Below are 23,589 nucleotides of genomic sequence, written 5' to 3'. Positions count from 1 at the left end.
ATCAAATTTAACGCGGGCTTGCGCGCTTTAAATTTTGTTGATAACAGAGCACGCTTCAGGATTTCGCACCTTCGGCCTAAAGAGGTTAGATGGTGGATTTTTTCTTTGTTCTGTGTACTTTTCAGGAATATTTTTTATTCGTTAGTTGAGCTTAACTGAGCTCAACGTATAGTGGTTTTGGGTGGGCGACAATACGAAGAGATAGACAACACTTTCTGACAAAGGAGAGATGAACATATTCCAACGTATTTAGTGATGTTTAGAAGCACGGTGAAAGAAACAAAGCATAGAATATCGTGTATTTTTCCAATAAAAAGGCAAATTTATTTTTACATTTCCCACTAATGATCCATTCTTTTTTAATTTTCTCGATATGTAATACTCTCTCGATGTGTAGTATTTCAATTGTGGTTATTTATTCTACACAATGTTAGTTGCGCTCACAAGTTGATTTTTATTTCATATTTTTATTCTTGATTTATGATTTGATCTTTAGGAGTCTTGGTCAAATGGCACTGGGTTGCAGATCAAAATGGCCGGGGTCTCATTGTTGTCATTAATGATTTGCATGAAATAAAGTATAGTGTGTGTGTCATTGTTCTTATACACTCAAGGTGCATTTTGATTCTCTTCCCCTCCCCAGAAGTATGAATGGGTATGAGGAAACTTATCAAAATTTGACAAAATCTAGGGGGGGGGAGGTCAAATGCAATTGTAATACACTAGCACAGTAGCACCAACCCAGAGAGAGTAGCACCAACACAGAGAGAGTAGCAATAGTCACCTCATGTCACAAAAACTGGGATAAGCTCAGCTGGTTGGCAAGTCTCTTTAACAGACATGGTATTATGATCGATTGAATTATAGCTATTTTTCCACATTTCTTAGGAATGATCAGCAAGATGTAGGAACAACTGATTGTCTCTCTAACAAGTTTAGAGAATTTGACTCTTTACAACTGGTAAAATGCCCCTTAAAAAGAAACCTCTGGAAGATGCCAGAAAAAGATTGCAAGAAAAGCTGAACAATGTTGAAGAACAGTCTGAGTATATCTGTCAGTTTATCAGTGATCTTGTTTGCAAGGTAAAATACACATTTTCATTATATTCTTTGGCATGTTCTGAAACAAAAAAAGAGGAATCAACTTAGTTTGATGATTTGGAACCAAAAGATAGTTTGAGCCACAAGTAGTAAAGTTCTTTTCATAGAGACTCCTTAAAAGGAGAGTGAGAAAGGATTTATACATGTATGTGACACATGATTAAGGCCAGAAAAACTTACAGAAAAACAAGCATGATTCATGAATTTTTGAACTGGTGTGAGGCTTGAGTTACCTCTTGAAATTATCCTGACCTGTTATTTTTTTTCTCTCATGTCATGAAAATCTGAAGATTTCCCTGAAAGCTCAAACACAAGAAGAGAGACTCAGGCCAAAGGTTAAAAGGTTCCCTTTTAAATTTGTGACACATAAAATGGTGTTTAAAGTATTCATTACACATGAGTTTCTCCAAAATTTATGAACAAAACAGGATCAGGACACCCCCCCCCTCCCCTTTTACAACCCTGAAAATGGTATCAGCCTCTTTCAGAACCAAATCAGAGTGTATTACTTATTATGAGAGGTATTTTTATTGATGATATGCATGCTATTTAGTGAAATTAAATCCTTACTTTTTCCAAAATTGTGCACTTAGTTTAAAACCTGGAAATATCATTTTACTCTTGCCTTCATGCCCAGGCCTCAGATCCAGCTAAAGAACTCCTTGAAGAGAAAGACCGCAAGAAGTTTTTTCAGAAGTATTCATCTGTGAGTCAGGAACTTGAGAAATGTCTGGATTGTTTGTTGTTAATAAGTGATTCAGTCACTGCTCTGGGAGAGGAAGACACTCTGGGTAATTTATTATTATTGTTTTAACCCTTTAACTCTCAAGATCTGATTGTTAACTCTCCCCTCTAGCTGCTACACATTTCCTTGTAAATAAGTTTTGAGAATTTGGTGTCAGATCAAGATAAAAACTTTGACCTGATGAGTTTGAATATTCTCATGACCCTTTTGCTGGATGATGCTATTATAGGGAGAAGTTCCTTGTTCATCACTTCTGGGAGTTAAAGGGTTAAAGAAAACTATGCCTTTGTTTGATGTTCTAGTTTACTTCAATCTTTGATTAACACATTCTGAATGAAAAGTGAGTGCTTTGAAATGTAAAACTAAATATAGCTGAAAATGTTGTTGTTGTTGTTTTTTTTACTTTGATATCAGGTGCCAGTGAAGATTACACTAGTTCTGCTTCTGAACCAAGTGACCATGTTGAGCAGGGTGCTGTCTCATCAAGGAACAGAGACTGCCCTGGGAAAGATGTTAAATTGACTAATGATAAACAAGTTGAAGGTGAGATAGCAGATTGGGTGGTAGATGTTGGAGAAGGGTGGGGACTGGGGAGAAGAACAGAGCTGAGGATTATAAGGAAGCCTGGGGATTATACACACATTGGCTGTTATAAATGGGAGTAAGACTCACTCAGATTTCCAAAGAATATACTGGAAATACTGGTAAATGAATGGAGGAATGACTAATAAAACAATCAAGGTTAACTGTCTTCTCTTTTAGTGTACTTGTACTGTTTGCCGCGTTCTCCCCTATTTTAAGCATGACAGGTAAAATAAATTTTCAAACCAGGAAAGCAATCCTTTCACCTGTTGAATTTTCAAGAAATCCAAGAAATTTTAAATGGTAATAAGAGGTAATACAGGCGCTAAATGTTACAGGTTACTGCCTGAAAAGGAGAACACTATGTTTGCCTTTTCCTTTATGGTCAGTTCCAGCCAAAAATGAATGATAAAGACAATGAAAAAAAGACTTGGGAAAAATAAAGCAGAGAGTCTTTTCACACTACATTGCACTGACATGAAAAATGGGAGTTGTAGTAAATCCAGATGCCATTATTTGCAAAATATATCACTTTCTTTTTAATTTTTTTCCTTCTGAAGATAAAACTCACCCTTGTGAAAGGAAAGGAAGCAATGGCAAATCACAGATGGTGTCAAAATTTGGTGAGTGAGTGTGTCACCAATATTCTTACCACACTGAAAGGTCTTCTGTGGTTCTTTTACTGTACAGACCCACAGCAATGAAGAATCTATATGTTTTACATCGTAAAAAGCAAAATTTTGGTATTGTGGTGACATTAAAACTGGAGTAAATTAAATTTCAGAGCATGAATCCAGGATTAACAGTCAAGGTGTAAGTAGTAAACACACAGAACCTGTCAAGACACAGTCTCCATTTGTACCCCAGAGTGCTTCCACCACTTCATCAACTGGTTATGAAACACCACAAGCATCTATACTACAACAGACCACCCAACCCAAGGTAGTCCCTGAACCACGAAGAAGTGTACCTGTACAACAACAGGACACCAAGGAATTCATCTCTGACCATCTCAATAAACAGTCACACAAGCTCTCCTCAGTTGACCAAGGTACAAGGAGAAATGCTGAAGGTCTTAATGTGAACTCAACATCAATCAAACCTGAACCTGGAAAACAATTTGTTGAAAGAAAACAGGCTGGTAATGTTTTGGTGTCTGGGGCATCCAAGGATAGCCAAAGGAGAGGCTCTAATTCTTCATCTGTAAGTTCCTTGTCTGATATCATCCAAGATATCAGGATTTCTCCACATGAAGCTAAATTAGCCACTGAGAATGTACCCACTAAAGGTAAATAGGTTTCTGTTTTAAATTGCACATGTAGTTTTCCTTGTCATTTAATCTCTCTCAGATTTAGTAGACATACTAGCACATGTTGCTAGTTAACCCTTTAACTACCAGATCAAAGTTGTAAGTCTCCTTACTGTCAACCATACAATTCTTATAATATTAGTTCAGAGAATTTAGTATTGAATCAACTAATTATCCTCAAATTGATATTTTGCTTTATTCTCATCACTTATCTGGTTGATATTGTATTGATATTGTGAGGAGAAATTCTGTCTTGGTCACTCATGGGAGTTACAGGGTTAAATGGATACAGATTTTAAAACTTCAAGCTTTGAATCTCAGAAAAATATAGCTAAACGGTTTGAGGTAACCTGTCCAGAAAAAACCTCCAGTCCTACAGCCTTACCAATAGTGAGCTGAATTAAGTTTAAACTTATTAGCCTCAGTCTGATGGACCGATTTTCCCAAGTGCAAACCATACCTTAAGTCTTTAGTCTGAATACAGTACATTTATTATTGCCACTTCAATTAGTTGGTTTCTAAATGAGAGACATGTTAAACATGACATGAATTTCCTTCAATACCTGCTGTCATGCTTGAATTCCCCTTCTTGGTATGTAAAAGCAATACCAGGAAAAAAGAAAAAAAGGGGAGTTTCCTTGTCTATATATTTCTCAGCCCCTCCTCCCTTCTTCCCAATCCTCCTGCCCCCACCCCCACATCATCATGGCTGGATATACACTCTATATACCTTTCTTCTTGGAGTTCTTCTTTTTTTTTTTTTTCTTTTTCACTAATCAAACCATGAAGAGTTTACTTAATTATATGATAAGAGTGTTGTTTTCCTTCTTTCTTATTTTTTGTGACAGTTCAACTTCCCCTGTATCCTTTCAAGAATGGCCAGAGACTAGAGGTTGTTGTCACTGAGGTATTGAGTCCATGGGAGTTTTGGGTTCAACCTGTTGGCACAGAGCTGGATTTACTCATGGAGGAAATGTGGTGAGGGACAAATGAACTTGGTGACTTGAAAATATTGTCAATAATTATTTACTCTGCAAATCCTTCAGAGGATTTTTAAAGCTTTTGAAACTGGTTTTTGAAATTAATGATGACGAAAATAACAATAAATGAGGTAAAGGTATCCTGCCATTTCCCAGAAGTGATCAACTTGTAACTTCTCCCAATGATATTCATACATTATCCAGCTGACAGGTACTGAGAATACTGTTACTTATCAGGTAAAAGTTGTTGTCTTGATCTAAAAACAAATTCTCTGAGCTGATTTATAAGGAAATGTGTAGCAACTATAGGGCAGAATTAATGATCAGATCTAGGGAGTTAACAAATTTATTTCCCATCATTTTACATTACCTAGACAAATTCTTGCATCATTACCAGAGTTTGATCAAACTGAATTACTAATTCCTGCCTGTTCCCTTCCATTTTTTTAATTCATTTTATTTTTTGTCACCCTCCCAGCATGCACTATGCAAAAATGGCAGCAGCCGGTTACAAAGGAGGACTTATAACCGCGCCTGACGTCGGTGACTTCTGCTGTGCAAAGTTTACACAAGATGACACGTGGTACAGAGTGTTAGTGACAGGTGTTAAACAATCGGCCACAGGTAATGATGTCACGCTTCAGCAGGGCCCTCTGAAAAATAAAAATTTAGCCCGCGAGAGGAGCCTCCATTTTTGCGCGAGTGTTTCTCCGCGCGCGGAAAAGTATGAGGCGTTGAGTAACGTGAGCCCGCAAGGGGTTTATATTGACAATATTTGCAATAGGAATTATCAGTGCCAGACCTCCGGAAAACTTCTCCAGACTCGTCTCAAATCTTCCTGCGCGGAGAAACGCGCATCCTGCGGCATCAATTAATGAAGTCCTGCTCGCACGCTACTAAAATATTAGCTTGTGCCATGGATTTCAATCGTGTTTTTAGGCGAGCAAAGGAAAGCGCAAGGCGAGCGTGAGTGGAGCGCGAGAACGAGTTACGTGCGAGGTGAGGGGTGCAACAAAGATGATGCGTCATCTTGATGCACTTCTCCCCTTGCACGTGACTCTCCCTTGTTTCTCCCCCAGGTAATAACCTTCTAAATTCTTACTACCTACCTGCTTGAAAGTATTTGAAAATTGTAAGGAGAATTTACACTCTCATCACACCTGGAGAAAAAAGGTTAAAGATGGACGTAGGTTTAAATTCAGCGCTTGGAGTGAATAACGTAGCTCGCTGGCATCAAAGTGAACTGTTTTCTACCGTTTTTGAGTCTTCACTAAGGTTCGAATAACACAACGTTTAAACCAGACTCAGCATATGCACCCTTTATCCCGTTAGAGTGACCAACATCTAATTTCTCCTTACTTTTACTTACTTACCCATCGAATCACACAAACAGAATAAAGGTAATGATCACATACTTAAAAATGTCTTGGTTGTTATACACATTCTCCTTGTCAGTACCCCTAGGAAATGTATCGAGAGCAGTTGGGAGAATGTGCCTACTGATGTTAGGGTGTAGAAGGGTAAAAAAAAACTGCCTCGAATTTTAGGACCGTCTGTTGGAGTCCTTTGCGTTGATGACGGCAACCGTGAGGAACTCGGTCTTTCCCGTCTCCGTCCATTGGAAGAAAAATTCCTTAAACTGCCTTGTCAAGCTCTGTGTTGTGCACTGTCGGGTGTGAGGCCAGTTAGTCTACAGCAACAAAAGACAGGTATTTTCACTAAGCGATTAACTTCAATTATTCGTGGCGTAAAAATCAATTTTCTTTCTTTCTTTTTTTTTTCCAGTCAGGCTGGAATGAGTAGATACATCAGATGTAAACCCACTGACCCGTTTGTCAGTATCAGATCGAGCGCAGTGTTTTATTGACTCGTGTTTTCAAGTTTTTTTTCCATGTTTTTTTTTTTTTAATTTTTTTTGTAATTCACTTATAGGAGCTGAGACCTCTTTATGGAGTGCGGACTCCATTGCGTGGTTAACACACAAAGTGTCCGGCACGAAGCTTCTAGCATATCCTTCAAGAGTCGAATCCAGCAAGTTTGTCATTATCGATCTCTACGTGTTCCCTCCCAAGAACCCTAAGCTAAAAACCCCAGTATCATCTGTCACAGGTAAAGGTCTCCCGGGGCTACAGTACAGTATTGCAGAGATGATGATAATCTCCGGTATGGCGCAGCGAATCATGCTCCAAGTTAGAGATGGTAGCTTGTGCAGTGGCGGGTCGAGTCCCTTGTCTGGGGGAAGCAACGGGTGTTTAACTCGGAGCTGCAGTAGTGTTAGTATCGGGAGCAGCGTGCAGGAAGGAGATGGGCTCGTTGAGAAGTGTGTAGACAATGTAAATTGTAAAGAAGAAAATACGTTTACGGACAATTCGTGCTCATCGAAAGAAACTGTTATTCACACGCCGGCTCTAACGAACGAAGAGCGTGCAAAGGTGAATGAAGAGTCTTCCACGGATGAAACAGAGAATACAGATGTCACTTTTGGACAGAAGGTGACGGATAAACAAATCGACGGCGCACTTGGATTAAGCTTGAAAGAAAGAAATTTCGAACATTCCCTGGACCAAAAAGACATAAAACCTATCGGTAAGTAAAAAAAGTTACCCAACGTAGATGAACATTAGAGCATCATCATTTAATAGCTGGTTGAAATAACGTTCTATTTATGCGTTCTGATAAGCTAAGAACGCGAGTTATGAGCTTAGGGAAGCAATACCATGTAAAAGTTGTCTTTTCATTTCACTCAAAATCCTTTTATTTCCTCTCCGCTTTCTTTTTTTTCATCATAGACGTATCGATGTTCTCTGAGTCCCTTCCCATGTCAGGCCCTGAAGAGTCCTTCATCACTGAGCTCCGACTCGTAGAGGGCCCTGTGTGTCTACAAATGCTGATGTCTCATGTTGTGAGTCCCAGCGAGTTTTATGTTCATCTTGTAACGCCAGATGCTGGAATTCTTGATGTAATGATGGACGAATTGAACAAGTTCTATGGCAGTACGTAAATTTATTCTTTTTTGTGTCCTGTAATCTTGACTTTTTGTTTTTATCTTTCATCTTCTGAAACCTCTCTAACGATTTTTCCTTTTTAACTATCCATAGCTGACCCTTTTCCCCAAAGTTGTGCGCCGAGTAATAGTTACCAGCCCCAAATAGGAGACTACTGTTGTGTTCGGTTCACACAGGACGGGAGGTGGTACCGTGGACTGGTGACCAGTGTTCGCTGGACTGGGAATGTTCAAGGTCCAATCAGCAGTGCTCACGATGTCCAAGTATTTCATGTAGATTTTGGGAGTTCTGAGTTTGTTTCCGTTACTGATATAAAGCCTCTTGTAGCCAAATTCCTAACGCTACCTGGGCAGGTGGTGAAATGCAAGCTGGCGAACCTTAGACCTTTGATAATTGAAGGTTAGTCAATGTTTGAATTTTTTATAACAGGGCTCCAAGCTCAACTATTTTCAAATATGAAGGGGGCAAGTTTCTAAAGAAACTGGTGTTGCATCGGTAGGGGTATAACAAGGTAATTTGGTTTTATCAACTGAGTTAACAATGTAGATTGGCCACCGTAGGAAATTACTAAAGCGGACTTTTCGAGCGTTAGACCTTCGTCAGAACGAATTAAATAATTTTTTTTCTATTCGTTCATTTTATTTCTTGTTTTCAAAGGCTACGATACCTTTCGTTCCAATATTTCAATATGGCTGGTAAAATTTTAGCCACAATTCAGAACATTTTAAACGTACGTTAACTTGTAACGTTTACTCACAGAGGCCCCGATAGCACTAGAAGAAAAACCTGCTATTAAAGAGATAACAGAAAAGGCCAGCCTCCCAGCAGAAGTAACTCCCCCAAAGGAAGAGAAACCAGTAGCGGTGGGTGAACGGCCTTCGAAATCTGATTCTTCTCCCACAGGAAAATCTGGCAGCAAAAGAAACAGAAGGAAACGAAAACGACCGCCCAAAATATCGTTAAAGGATGAAAAAATTGTTATACGCGCGGCTGGTGATGAATCTTATGACAGCAGTGAGATGAGTGAGATTGAGTTCATTAAAAAAAGAGACCAGGAGAAAGGGAAAGAGACAGTGAAAGATGAGGATAAAGATAAGGCTGCGTTTCCGGTGAGTGCAGAAAAAACTAGACCTTGGGGTATGGAATCTCTCCCCTCCCCTCCCCCACCCTTTCCCCTGGTCTGACTCGCTAGATTCGCCATTGATTGATTGTTGTTTGATTGATTGATAACTTTATTTATACAGGGTTAAAAATTCCCTCAGCATAGTATGCCAGTAAAACTCCTGATTTAGCCTAGCTGCCCTAACTAATAAAATAAGAAAAAACCTATCATGTCGTGAGGTTCCGTGTCTCATTTGAAGCTGTGATGACGTAGTCTGCGTTTAAATTCATTTGAGGAAGCTGCAGAATGTAGATCTTGGGATAGGCTGTTCCACACCTCAGCACCTTTGTAAGAAAAACTTTTCAGTAAATGATTGGTTCGGGGCGAAAAAGCGCCATTTCAAAAGTAGATTTTCGGGATAAATTCCATGTAGATTCTTGTACGTCATAATTGATGTCGCTTCTAGTCCTTGATGATTGAATTTACGCTAACTCAGTGCCCGGAACGACTCATTAAAATCATGTTCATTGCTTTCCAGCCTTAGAATCGGAGCTGCACGGTTTTGGAGCTTCTGTTCCTTTTCAGCAGGGCCAATGCTGAATTGCTATAGCGTGCAACCGTGAAAGCCTGGGTTCAAATCCTCTCAAGAGACCTCCTCTTTTTTTCTTCCAATGTCCGTGACGAATCTGTAACAACTTTATCCATTTATCCTTTTTTTACAGGAAAAATACTTGCTTCCCAGTCCAAGTACTAGTCCAGAAAAACCGTTCCCTCTTCTTAATGAATCTCCTCCCGTTCAAACAGCGGAAAAATGGCCCGAAGGCTCGTCAGAATTGTTAACCGGGCTGACGGATGATAACAGGAAATTAGTGGGTTACATGGTGCCGTGGGATGCATGGGTCTATCAACAGCTGTTCAACCCTGCTATTGGTGGAACAAAGGTTATATCAAGACTTTTTCAATTTCTTTTTACGAAACTTCCGTCAAATCTGCACTCCAAGCTGGGACCGTTTTGGTCGCCATCGCGAGTAGGACAATTTTGGCGACAAAATTTGCCAATTTTTTGGCAATCTTTGTTATTCTAGGTTAAATAGCAACCGCTTTGAGGCCAAAATTTCTAACCTGATTGGTTTTTAGAGATGCTTCTCCACTCGAACTCAATGTCTGGAGTTTACTGGTGATAAGTGGATATTGGTTTGCATTTGGTCAGTCGATCTCACCGCTTGACGTAGACTAGCAGTATGTGGTTTAAGCGTCCCGATCATTACCAGAATGATCGCATCGATGGATTAGCACAAACAGTTTTTGACGATAGTTTAAATTTTTTTCACAGGTCGATATATCTTACAAGAAGCCCACGCTAAGCCTTGACCTGTACGACACTACCGGCGACGAGGATATCTTTATCAACCAAGTACTTGTGGAGACGGGAATAGCAGATTTTGTAGAAAATCCTGCAGAACAAACAGGTAAATCTTTTATGAAGGAAATTTTTGACGTTCCGCATGTGGCTTATTGTATATTTTGAGCATTTGCTGTCCGGTCGTGTAATTCGCTGTGACGAAAGGCTAACGTTCGAAACGTCAGCTTCTAAACTCTTTACGGTGGTCAATTTACGTTATGAGCCCAGTTGATAATACCTAATTACTCAGTCGTGTAATAACTTGGTTGGTCATTCGAATGTCCGACGGTCAGTCGAACGTTCGGTTCGCTCGTTGGACGGTCGATTGATCGTTCAGTTGGCCTGTCGAACGGTCGGTTGATAGTTCGGTTAGTTCGTCGGACGTTCGGTTGATCGTTCGGTTGGCCTGTCGGACGGTTGTCTATTCGGTTGACGTTTGTTACAACCTGTCGGGCTGTCGGTGGATCGTTGGCTCGGTCTTTTGGACGGTCGGTCGATTGTTCGTTTAACATGGTGGACGATCGTTTAGCAAGTCGGATGGTCGGTCGAACGTTCGGTTGGTCGGTCGCTATGTTAGACAAGCACTCGATAACGATAGATGTCGACATGCTGAAAATATTAACCGATTTTATTACTTTCCATTAGGAACTGATGTTATGACGGTTCAACTTACTCTCCAAGATTTAGAGAGCACTGCGTCAAGTATGCAAGCACAAGGTATCTCACTCGCACTCGATTGGACGGTCAAAGTTTCGAGCCGGTCGATTAACCCTCTCACTCCCGAAATCCCGTTTGTGATTCTCCTTACTATCTGTCATATAGTTCTTTTGATGTTTGTTCGGAGAATTTAGTATCGGATCAACTAGTAATCCCTAATTGATATTTTTCTTTATTCTCATCACGTGTCTGCTTGATTTTGTGTCGACATTGTAAGCAGAATATCCGTCTTGGTCACTCATGAGATTTAAAGGGTTAAGCTAACCTAGAGTCACCTGTGCGACTGAATATTAGCCGTTGGCGACCAGGATTTTTGTGATGGTTGCCAACAGGTGAATGATTTACTGGCTTGTCGGTGTTCTTCACATGAACCAGCGTTCATGTAAAGAAACTTCCCTCGTTTTCTTTGTTTCGCTCGTACGCATTTAACGTGGTGATCGTTCACGAGTGGGAAAATGTGTTCAGTTTCATCAGTGACACCTCTTGAAAACTGTTTGTTTTCGTATTTCACTGTTTACGACAAATTGTCTCATCCGGCGATTAAAACGAAATTGCCAATCGCTATTGCACGCTGCGTAGGATTGTAAATTTGGAAAGAATAAACCAAAAACGAACAAGGATGGTTGGCTCTTGAATTCTCAGGAGTGACCAAAGCAGAATTTCTCCTCACAATATCAATATGATATCAAGCAGACAGGCGCTGAGAATAAAGAAAAATATCAATTAAGTGATTATTAGTTGATGCGATACCAAATTCTCAGAACTAACAACAGAAGAATTGTATGGCAGATATTAAGGAGAACTACTAATGAGATCTTAGGAGTATAAGGGTTAAATATGAAGAATATTATAACGGATTGTGAATGAATATTTTAGAAATATGTCTTTGAGGCACTCTTAGCTTTCATAGGTGACTGAGAGAGAATTTCTCTACACAACATCATTACTATATATCAAGCAGACGCTTGATGAGAATAAAGTAAAATATAAATTAGTGGATATACCCCATATTACTGAACTGCAATGATCACAAGTTAAAACATTCATCGCTCGAATACTCGTCTGGACAGGTTCGCCTTCGGACGAGAAGGAAGCAAAGGCTATTACAAGTCCAGCAAGCCCGACTAGTCCGCTTAAAGACTGGGACCCAATGAAGGAAGATTTTCTTTCATCTAAAAACAGCTACGCTATAAACAGTGATGACTTGGACATCGTCTTTCAAGGACACCGTAAGTATCCGAGTTTCGCCTTTGCAGCCTTTAATCTGGGCGGTTTTACTAGAAGTATTGCAAAAGCTTGTCTGTAAGTCTGTTCTTTCGATTGATCGTGATAGGAAAAATTAACTCAAGTATGTGTTGCTCAGAAATATTTTTTTCACCAGGGTTTATTTATATGCTTCAAAAGTTGAAACTGAATGTGCCTTGTGACCGTGTCGTCTGAAGGACCGTTGTCGGTAGTAGTGACTGACGTTTCGACAACCTGAACAGCAGAGTTAAATTAATACTTGTGGTCAGTCGAATGCTTTGAGTCCAGTTCGTGTAAACTGATTGGCAGTTTAGCCGTGATATTAGTGGCTGTAAGACTCAAGTGCAATAAGTCGGTCGTGATTGGCCAGTGTCGATTCGTCGGTAGAGTTACGTCGTTCTTTTCGGTTCGTTTGTGATGTAAATGTCGTGAATAAGTCGTTTGTATGGTGCAGGAATTGATGACAGCTGTTTAGGGGAGTCTGTTCTTAGTTTTCCAGAGTCAGTCTTTGAAAAGTAGGTTAGGCATTGGGCAGAGTCTGAGGTCAAGGCCACCTGAAAGTAGTTTTCATTAGAATGGTAATTTACTAAGGTTTTATTCACAGAATCAAAAGCGAGAACCACCTTGTGTGGCACAATAAACAGTACTACATGGAAGTACAGGCACTTAAGCTGAGAACCCTCGCGGACCTCGCGGGCGCTCCTCAAACCTTTTTTTTCCTTAAACCTTGGTCTTTATTTCAGAGGACCTGAGCAGAAGAGTATGCCGTTATTATCAGACAAGATCAGGGTGCTGGCGTGGAGACCGGTGTCCTAATCTTCATGTTAAAAAAGGTATGACTTGACGTGCGTAACATTAAGATGAAACAAAGCTGGCGAATAGATCGTAGGTTTTTTTTCGTACCAGGAACCCATTGCATTTCGTGCCTAGTTATTGTTTCTTAGTTCTGTAGACCCCTGAGGTGGGTGTGCGCGATTTCCCCCCCCCCCCCCTTACTCTCTCCCTCCCTTCGCAATGCACTGTGGGGGAATGCTCGGCTTAAAAGAGGTACTTTTTGTCAGATTTCGTAGAGTATGTATAATCGAGTTGGTCTGTCATAATGTGAACTGTAAAGAAGGGCAAAGAAAGATATCATAAGGTGTTTGAAAAGGTCTCGAAATTTGTCCGTTGTTGGAGTACTTTTAGAACCGGTTACTGACAGAACTGAAATGTGGTTGCGAAAACTTTCCCTCAAATATTTCCCATCTCGATTCCTGGATTGATAGAGGGAACTTTTGTTTTCTCTTTGATGGGTTTTTCATTGATGTTCATTAAACAGGTTTGAAATTTTCCCCTCGCATATCACGCGTTAAAAACTGTAAAAATCCTCGATTGCCCTGTTATTACTTTAACTCACACTCAGGTGAAGAACTTCATGACTACGTGGAGGCCTTTTGTGACAATATGGATTCCTCTGTCACGCTACCTGATATCGGTACCTGGGTTGCAGTTCGCGTCACGGCCATCTTCAATCCGGGACATTTCTGGGTGCAGTTCCCCTACGGAACAGAACCAATAGAAAAACGCATCATGGCTGGTATGTTTTTGGTATTACTGAGCATGCTCTGAGTTATTCTGTCTTGGTCCATTCTTGTACCATATGTTTTAGATGCTTATGCGGTCCTATGGCGCGCTGGGATCACAAATTCTTACTGTTACCCATTACTCTATGATATCAATTAAGTAAACGAGGTGATTTTCTAGAGAAACTGTGATGATGCGTTGGTGCGGGTATTACGAGATAGTTTAGCGTTATCGACTTAATTGACAATGTAAACTGGCCGCCGCAAAGAGTTTCTTAAACTGAATTTTTGGGCGTTAGCACTTCGTCAGTTTGCATCAGTATGCATATTCTCCATAGTGTTCTCTGTACATTTGTTATAATGCTGTCGAAGAGAATTCGTTTAATCATTGAGAGCTTTTTTTAGTCGCCGATCATTCTTATGACCTTAATGTTAGATTAAGAGGTGATGATGTGAGGAGAGATTAGATCCAGGGAGTGGTGTAGGTCAAGAACTGAACACAACTCGGACATAGTTGTAATATCATTCTATATATCCCTAGCAGAATAGTAACTTAGTCCCTATTTTTATTTATTAATTCATTTATTTAATTTTTATTTTCAGTGAGGTTGAATCGAGAGTTTGAATTTGATAACGAGGAGCGAGAAGAAGAAGATCTTGATTCCCTGATGGCCAAAATCGGGTGATTTTTCAATTATTTTAGTTTAATTAACCTTTTGTGTTTATTTTTATAGTTACAGTAACTATTAAGACCATCTTTCAGTGACGATCAAAGCTTAGGAAATCACGCGAAATGCCTAACGATTGTTGAGTACGAAAACTCGGTAAAGAGTCAGGCGAGTGAGATACAGGAAAAGCTCTGTTATATACACTTGTGACATTCTTAACAACAATACCACCAGATGCCATAATACCACCTGATACCGGATTTTCGGTTCCAGGACTTACATTCGGTGGTCGCGTGGTCAAAACTTATATAACGCGGATTTTATTGCTATTTAACATAAGAAACTGACCGTACTTTAAACATACCCAACATGGAAAACATACTTTATTCGTAAAAAGAAAAAGAAAAAAACTAAAACGGAGTGGGTACAAATGGTCCTAGCTGGGTATGAATCGACTGAGTACGAAACGGCCGTGGGTACGAAACGTCTGGTATGCGAACATTCCCTTTTCTAACGTTTTCACGTTTTTCTCCTCGCAGGAAATTTTATTCTCGAAACAATTGTCAAGATCCCAGGCGTATTTTTCCCGCTGAAGGTGAGCTGTGTGTGGCTAGGTACTCCAAAGACGATAAATGGTACAGAGCGCGTATCACAGGCGTGCGAGAGGACGAACTGCAGGTACAATAAGAATAAATTTCTCTAGTCCCCCCTTAATACTCAGTTGACGACGACTGAACCCCCCTCCCATATACGTTCCCCCAGAAAACAATGTGATCCTCCTAAGTCCTCCGATTTTGTTCATAGTGGCTCAATAGGACTTGTATAGGGCCAGCACGCGCGCTATGTTATAACAAATTTTTCAACCTTATTAAAATCAAGCCAAAGTGCAAAAAGTGCCTGTAGCCTGTAAAAATTGCCTGCTAGTTTGCCATTTTTAGTTTTTAAATTTTCATAATCGCTCTTGGAAACGTCTCACTCGAAGGACTTGATTCTGTACCCTGAAAGAGAAAGAGCCAAAACAATCAGCTTAAGGGGATACAAACAAAGACATAGACATAAAAATTTTAGTTAATCTTTGCTAGAAAAATATTAAGAATTCAGAGTGAGAGATCCTAAAATCAGAGAATCTTGAAATAAGTTTAGTCCATCTTGTGCAAACGCAGTATTCGAACTGTAACCCTCTCTATCTCTCGGCGCCAAAATTAGAAGACATGACTTTAGTTGTGAAACCGCTGAGACTCAACAAGGCTCAGGAGAAAAGGCGAACCACGCATGCGTCAAATTATCTGTATATATCGTACCGACCAAGAACTCGTGTCATCTCACCGTGGTTCAGCGTTCATTACAATCAATTTCTTGAACTTTAGACACTTTTATAATAAGGCAGTACCTTGGTTCGTCTGCATCTTGGGCAATGGCAAGGAGATCTTGGACGTCGCAACAATCCTTCTCTGCAATGTAAGATAAGAACAATGATCAATGAAGCGGTCAAGTTCGTGTATGTTAAGTAAAAATAAAATATGTTGTTAAGCAAATTTATTTCGCTTACTTATCCTTTCTTGAGTCTTATTCCATGCGACTGGAGCTAAGAAACAGCCTCTTCAGTGATGCATGAATTCGCTGCTATAATTCATTATTGTGTCCGACGCACGCTGTCTAGGTTCTAATGTGATACCCAGAAGGAGCTGCTTAGACTCACTGGCAAAAGGAGGACGCATTTTGGAGAGAAATCTCTTATACAACAACATTTTACTCATTAAAAAATACACAGCATAAATTAGAGTAAGCCAATCGAGAGTTCGTTGTGCCGGTTTCGACCGAGTGAAAGATCCACTTTTATCGGTATATGGCCCTTATAACATTCCCGAATCCCTACGTCCTTGTGTCGTTCAAGCCGTGATGGGACTTCCATGTGACCATGTGACCATGTGTCCATGTGACCAAAATTGTTGACACTTTTGGGTTGATTATCAGTCATTTCAAGAATTACACCTTGTTAGGGCCAAATTGATAAATCCTACTTGGCTCTCGAAAGGGCCAAATTGAGAAAAAGTTCCAAAGTAGAATTCATTTGGGCCAGTTCTGATTTTGGAGGGGCCGAAATGGTACCTGTCCGACCTGTTTTGGCGTAAATAGTCCAAAACGAACCCCGAGGGGCCAAATTAGTCCTCAAGACGTTAGGACCAATATGGCTTTTGGGGTCAATTTGGCTCTCTTCATTTTATAGTGTGGAACAGTTGATATTTTCAGAGTTTAGTGAATATCTTGGAATGTGAATTTTTCCTCCTTAATATCAGCTTAAAGAGTTTTTTCAAAACATTTAACAGTGGCAGACTTGACCACCTTAATTAGCAGATTGTTCAAATATTTGTTTAATGTTATTACCCTTTATGACAGCGAGTACGTTGGTTTGTCTTTCCTCTTACTTCTTCTATCAGTTTTACCGACACATCTGTCATAAAGATGTGGTGTTTACCAATTACTTTGATCTTATTTTCATTTACTCACAAATCAACGTCAACCACTGAACCTTCCCTTTCTGTGAACTGGGATTTCCGGCGACTCGAGGAGGCTGATATTGTGGGGTTGATAACAGCGGTCCGCTACAAGGATGGTAAATCCTTAGACTTCATCTTAGTCCATAAAAATGAAGAAAAAGAAGTCGGTCATTATCAAGCCATCTCGACCGAAAAAACTCAATCAATAAAGCATTTGTATTCAGTCTATTCATCTCCACCTCCCTGAATGAATGTTAAATATTTATATAAAGGAATTCGGTTGTGACTGGTGTTTCCAATATTGGTGATTCTTTTTACGGCTTTGGCTGGTTATCATCGCTAATTGGTAGCTAATTAACAGTTGACATTTTCAGAGTTTAGTGAATATATTGGATCCCCTGTCGCTCAGCTTGTTTGGCGTAGTTTTCAACAAGTGTTGTCTTCATTTTCTATGAAAGTGTTAGATATTACTTCACAGCGGCGTAGATGGGTAAATATTGAGTAAATAAACCCTTGTCAGGGGCTGGTAAGTCAGCCGATAATGTCCGCGGCTGAGCTATTGTCCAAAACTGAATATTTGTTCGAGAAGTAAAGCTTTGAGGGCAAATGTGACTTTTTCCTCCTTAATATCAACTTAAAGAGTTTTTTCAAAACATTTAAAAGTGGCATACTTGACCACCTTAATTAACCGATTGTTCAAATATTTGCTTAATGTTATTACCCTTTATGACAGCGAGTACGTTGGTTTGTCTCGCCTCTTACTTCTTCTATCAGTTTTACCGACACATCTGTCAGAAAGATGTGGTGTTTACCAATAACTTTAATCTTATTTTCATTTACTCACAAATCAACGTCAGCCATTGAATCTTCCCTTTCTGTGAACTGGGATTTCCGGCGACCCGAGGAGGCTGATATTGAGGGGTTGATAACAGCGGTCCGCTACAAGGAAGGTAAAGAGAGTCGACTTCATCTCGGTCCACAAAAATGAAGAAAAAGAAGTCGGTCATTATCAAGTTATCTCGACCGAAAAAACTCAATCAATAAAGCATTTGTATTCAGTCTATTCATCTCCACCTCCCTGAATGAATGTTAAATATTTAAATACAGGAATTCGGTTGTGACTGGTATTTCCAGTATTGGTGATTTTTTTTACGGCTTTGGCCGGTTATTAGCTCTCATTGGTAGCTCAGGAACAGTTGATATTTCCAGAATTAGTGAATATCTTGGATCCTTAGTTAATTAGCTTGTTTGACGTAGTTTTCAACAAGTGTACGGTGGCGTACCTGGCCTCTGACATGTTTCAGTGGTTTTACTGACACATTTGTCAGAGAGATGTCTTATCTACCTATCACTTTGATCCTCTTATTTACTTACAAATCATCTTCAGCAATTGAATCCTCCCTTTCTACAAACTGGGATTTCCAGCAACTCAAGGAGGCTGATATTGAGGGGTTGATAACAGATGTCCGCTACAAGAACATTATTGACAAATATCAAATCAAAACTGGACACAGAGGTTACCCCGACGTAAAGGACATCAAACTTTTGAGAGTGGTAAAAGACAGGGTAAAGCAAAACTTGTCGCAACAGAATTTCCATACCAATGTTTCTCAAGGAACAGAGTTTCCAGTGCGCTTTCTCGATGACGCAGAAGACGAGAGAACGCATAAACTACACATTATAGCCAAAGGCCCCGAAAGTGGTGCAGTTTGCTTTGACGGAACCCCTCCTGGATTTTATTTTCGCAGTGGAAATGGCTCGGGAAAATCGAAGTGGATTATATATTTTCAGGGGGGCGGATGGTGCTACCGTATCGAGAGATGTTATAGAAGAAGTGTGACAGCGCTTGGCTCGTCCAAATTTTTCCGGAAAACTATTCTCCTGGAGGGACTCCTTTCCAACCAAGCTAAATACAACCCCGATTTTTACAACTGGAACTCAGTCTTTGTGGCATACTGCGATGGTGGGTCTTTCACTGGAAATCGCGATAAACCATTAAAATTTAAAGACAGACTGCTCTACTTCCGAGGTCACCGAATACTTGATGTTCTTTTAGACGAGTTGCTCCGGAAAGGTCTCGACAGTGCTTCCGACATAATAGTCGGTGGAAGATCGGCTGGGGCCCTTACTGCCATCATACACGCCGACTATATCGGGTCGCGTTTACGACGCGCGACGAACGCATCTTTTCGGGTGCTTTCTGATGCGGGTTTTGTCTTAGACGAACGCGCGCTGAATGGCTCTGCAATGGCACAGTCTATGTTTCAGCAGCTCTACTCTTTGCATAATGCTTCAAAGAGTTTAAATCGAGCTTGTCTTCGCGCGCAAGGGTCGGATCAAAAATGGCGCTGTTTTTTTCCTCAGTATTCTATCCCTTTTGTCACTTCCACGATGTTCTTAGTGAGCCCCTTGTATGATTTGTGGCAATTGTTTTATTTTTCTCGAATGCCTTGCGTCTTTAATGTAAAGAGTTGCAATTCGACCGAAATACGTTTCGTAGTGGAGTTTCGAAATATGACACTTCGAGCATTAAAAAACGTTCTGGCCTCCAAAACGACCTCGCTCTTCGCAAATGCTTGTCTTTCTCACACGCAGTGCGTTATGAACGATTATTGGACGCAAATTGCGATAAAAAATATCACACTCAAGCAGGCATTTTTCAACTGGTATCGTGGAAGTGATCAAAACAAATTCCTGATCGACCCCTCCCCCTATTTAAGTAACCCCACTTGTCCTAAGAATTATCATTGGTAAAAAATATGTGACATTAATATTTAACAGTTATCCACCACTTTCATCGACACTAAGGTAAATACTTGTTTCAGTTAATAGCACACATATACCAAAAAAAAAGTTTATTTCTGTCAATTTACCGAAAATTGTCGGAAATTAAACTCTCGACGCGCAAATTTGTCTCATCAGCTGCTCAGCAGTGAATTATACTTGCTAATCACCTCCAACTAGCCAATCAACGGTATGGAATATACTAATCAACACTTATTCGCCGAAGGCGGAGTATTTACAGGTTAACGCACGCGTTGTTCTTGAATCGAGCGAATTCAAAGAAACAAGATTGTCCAAAGCTGGCTAAACTGTTGACAACACACAAAAACCTCAATTAGCTTGAATTAAAAATTTGAAATTCGCTACCTTACCTTTCAAAACAGTTATTCCCCAAGCAGTTGCCTTCTTGCTGTTTCTAGGAATTGTATCATCAATAAGAGAATCAGTGTCTGCATCTGACAAATCGTCAAACTTTGAGTCAGCCGAAGCCATGGTGTAATGATAGTGGTGTGCTGAATTTGCACCACGGCTATTACACCACGATAATGACGTCTGGGAGGTTGTTTCGTCACAACCAAGAAAATCGGAATTCGTACAGTGTATGGAAGTTGAATAACAATGTTGTATAATCCCCGAGACGCATCTCTTTAATCAACTGAGCAATTCTACTAATGTTTGTTTTTAGGGACCTTAAGCAGATCATGTAACATGTACTTAAAGCAAAAGTTTGATTTTTAACAAGTTCAGTAGTCATACAGTTATAAAAGGAACTAGCAATTAAAAATTCTGTATATGCGAAAGGCAAATACCTGCTTGGAGTTATCACTACCCGGTCCACAGTAATGGCGCCCAACCTTTCTTGTAAGGTGTTACCCGTTGGTTTAGCTGGTACCATGCACTGATTTGTCTTTCCTTGCGTGTCTCACTGAATTGCCAGAAGAAAAGATGCTAATTGTGCACTGTTACTTTCCATTAGTGCTGTACATCATTTTTCATAAATCATCCTCAGACGTTGTCACTCTGCCTCCCGTGAACTGGGATTTTCAGCAATTTGCAGAGGGCAATTTCGAGGGCATTTTAACTGATTCCTGTAACAATGGCCATGGCGGCAAGGATCATATTGCCAGAGGTGACACAAACTGGTTAAGAAATACAGGCAAGGTGAAAAACAACTCACCGAATCAGAAATTTCCTCCAAGTGTTCGCAAGGCAACGAACTTGGACGATACAACAGATAAGAAAGTTCATCAGCTTTTTTTAATATCTGAAGGTCCCCGAAAGGGCGCCGTTTGCCTTGACGGTTCCCCTCCTGGATTGTACCTACGCAAAGGAAGTGGCTCGGGAAAATCGAAGTGGACAATATTTTTTCAGGGTGGTGCGTGGTGTCATGATACTGAAACATGCTATCAACGAAGTGGCACAGCGCTTGGTTCTTCTAGATGCTACGGCCGTTACCTTTCCAAAGTAGAAGGACTGCTTGCCAATGAAGCTAAATACAACCCTGACTTCTTTAATTGGACGTCAGTGTTTTTTCCGTACTGTGATGGCGCATCGTTTTCTGGAAATCGCGCTAAACCATTAAAATTTAAAAAGAAACTTCTTTATTTTCGAGGTCACCGAATAATGGATGCTCTACTCGACGAACTTCTTCAGAGAGGCATCGGAAATGCCTCGGAAATAATATTGGCTGGTAGATCGGCTGGCGCTCTTTCTGCCATCATACACGCCGATTATATCCGATCACGTTTACGAAGCGTGACGAATGCATCCTTCCGGGTACTTTCGGATGCTGGATTTTTCCTGGACGAACCGTCTTTGAATGGCTCCAAAATCGCTTGATCGGTTTTTCAACAGCAGCTAGCTGTTTTCTCAAATATCCCGTGTGTTGTCGAAGTGAAGACTTGTCATTCAAAGGAGTTGCGTTTCCTTGCGAAGTTTCGCAAGAAAACTTTGCATGCTCTGCGTTCGGTTTTTGACTCCAGGAAGACAGCAGTATTCGCAGACGCTTGTCTGGCTCACACGCAGTGCGCCATGAACGATTATTGGACGCAAATCGAGGTAGAAAATATTTCAATTTCGCAAGCTTTCTCTGACTGGTATCGCGAAAGGGAACAAAACCGGTTTATCATCGACCCTCTCTCCTATTCACGTAACCCAACCTGCCCTAAGCGTTATCATTGGCGATAAATATATCATTTTTTTAATTTTTGTATTTAGCTCTTAAGAAAAGATGCTGCTCCATAATCGCTTCCTTGCCCGTGAATATCTGCTTTGTGATTTTTATTGGTGTGCAAAATTACCTAAAACTGCAAAATATGAGGTCAATAACATCAAAAATTATGAAAGAGGCCAAAATAAACCAGGAAGGACAGCGAATGGCCGAGGATTGAAAATATTTCTATGAAGTGGAAAAAGAGATAATTAAAATTGTTTGGCTGACTGTTATGATCGATCCAACTCTAGAGCGGTTTATGATGACGAAATTGTGAAATTTGATCTGTCATGGATTTTAGGCTCATGAAATTGTTAGCACTTCTTAAATAAACGTGTCTTGTGAGGGATTTAACCTATGTTTTTAGGCTGAGCCTGTTTTACCTCAGAAAATATAATTCTGAATGTGAAAAAATTTCAGTACATTTGTAGGACTGAGGTTCAATATACTCAAACGAACAACTTCCGACCGTCATGTTTTTAAGAACAAGTTGCGTTGTACGTAGTTTCTGGATCATAGTATGGGGAGATTTCAATTGTTTCTTGCGGCTTTTTTACGGCTTTTTTACGTAGAGGAAAGGATCTGGAGTATAACAGGGTAATTTAGTATCATCATCAACTGAGCTGGTAACGAAAATTGACCGCTGTAAAGAGTTTTAAACGCAGCACCACAGTTTCCTTAGAAATTTACCCCCTTTATTCATGGTTGGAGTAGTTTGGCTTGGACTGCAGATAAAACTTGAGAAATGAGGACCCATGTTTGTAACCCTTTGACCCGTAAAAAAGACCTCCCATATACGTTCCCCCAGAAAACAATGTGATCCTCCTAAGTCCTCCGATTTTGTTCATAGTGGCTCAATGGGACTTGTATAGGGCCAGCACGCGCGCTATGTTATAACAAATTTTTCAACCTTATTAAAATCAAGCCAAGGTGCAAAAAGTACCTGTAGCCTGTAAAAATTGCCTGCTAGTTTGCCATTTTTGGTTTTTAAATTTTCATAATCGCTCTTGGAAACGTCTTACCCGAAGGACTTGATTCTGCGCGCTGAAAGAGAAAGAGCCAAAACAATCAGCTTAAGGGGATACAAACAAAGACATAGACATAAAACTATTAGTTAATCTTTGCTAGAAAAATATTAAGAATTCAGAGTGAGAGATCCTAAAATCAGAGAATCTTGAAATAAGTTTAGTCCATCTTGTGCAAACGCAGTATTCGAACTGTAACCCTCTCTATCTCTCGGCGCCAAAATTAGAAGACATGACTTTAGTTGTGAAACCGCTGAGACTCAACAAGGCTCAGGAGAAAAGGCGAACCACGCATGCGTCAAATTATCTGTATATATCGTACCGACGAAGAACTCGTGTCATCTCACCGTGGTTCAGCGTTCATTGCAATCAATTTCTTGAACTTTAGACGCTCTTTTATGATAAGGAAGCAGTACCTTGGTTCGTCTGCATCTTGGGCAATGGCAAGGAGATCTTGGCCATCGCAACCATCCTTCTCTGCAATGTAAGATAAGAACAATGATCAATGGAGCGGTCAAGTTCGTGTATGTAAAGCTGCAATAAAATATGTTGTTAACCAAAATTTATTTCGCTTACCTTTCCCTTCTTGAGTCTCATTCTATGCGACTGTAGCCAAGAAACAGCCTCTTCAGTGATGAATTCGCTGCTGTAA

General features: G+C 40.2%; 1 protein-coding gene across 3 annotated transcripts in view; it reads left to right on the top strand.

Moving 5' to 3' along the window:
- Positions 1-21: 21 nt before the first annotated feature.
- LOC131777198 (uncharacterized) overlaps positions 22-23,589 on the top strand; it is a 38,075-nt gene continuing 14,507 nt past the window's right edge. Inside the window, exons 1-22 of one of the 3 annotated variants that reach the window (XM_066158567.1) lie at positions 22-84; positions 889-1,083; positions 1,739-1,892; positions 2,261-2,389; positions 2,989-3,051; positions 3,213-3,716; positions 4,586-4,715; positions 5,196-5,341; positions 6,265-6,426; positions 6,650-7,303; positions 7,507-7,710; positions 7,816-8,121; positions 8,482-8,831; positions 9,547-9,765; positions 10,158-10,293; positions 10,872-10,943; positions 12,014-12,172; positions 12,932-13,021; positions 13,591-13,764; positions 14,354-14,432; positions 14,958-15,096; positions 15,625-15,900. In XM_066158567.1, coding sequence (XP_066014664.1) covers positions 967-1,083; positions 1,739-1,892; positions 2,261-2,389; positions 2,989-3,051; positions 3,213-3,716; positions 4,586-4,715; positions 5,196-5,341; positions 6,265-6,426; positions 6,650-7,303; positions 7,507-7,710; positions 7,816-8,121; positions 8,482-8,831; positions 9,547-9,765; positions 10,158-10,293; positions 10,872-10,943; positions 12,014-12,172; positions 12,932-13,021; positions 13,591-13,764; positions 14,354-14,432; positions 14,958-15,096; positions 15,625-15,633 — 3,996 coding nt within the window. In that variant the 5' untranslated portion in view covers positions 22-84; positions 889-966 and the 3' untranslated portion in view covers positions 15,634-15,900. Of the gene's footprint in view, positions 85-888; positions 1,084-1,738; positions 1,893-2,260; positions 2,390-2,988; positions 3,052-3,212; positions 3,717-4,585; positions 4,716-5,195; positions 5,342-6,264; positions 6,427-6,649; positions 7,304-7,506; positions 7,711-7,815; positions 8,122-8,481; positions 8,832-9,546; positions 9,766-10,157; positions 10,294-10,871; positions 10,944-12,013; positions 12,173-12,931; positions 13,022-13,590; positions 13,765-14,353; positions 14,433-14,957; positions 15,097-15,624; positions 15,901-23,589 lie in introns of those variants that run through there. The other 2 variants (XM_066158566.1, XM_066158565.1) reach the window with 2 other exon arrangements.

Source organism: Pocillopora verrucosa, chromosome 11, assembly GCF_036669915.1.
Source record: "Pocillopora verrucosa isolate sample1 chromosome 11, ASM3666991v2, whole genome shotgun sequence".
Lineage (NCBI taxonomy): Eukaryota > Metazoa > Cnidaria > Anthozoa > Scleractinia > Pocilloporidae > Pocillopora > Pocillopora verrucosa.
This window is presented reverse-complemented; position numbering and strand designations above follow the sequence as displayed.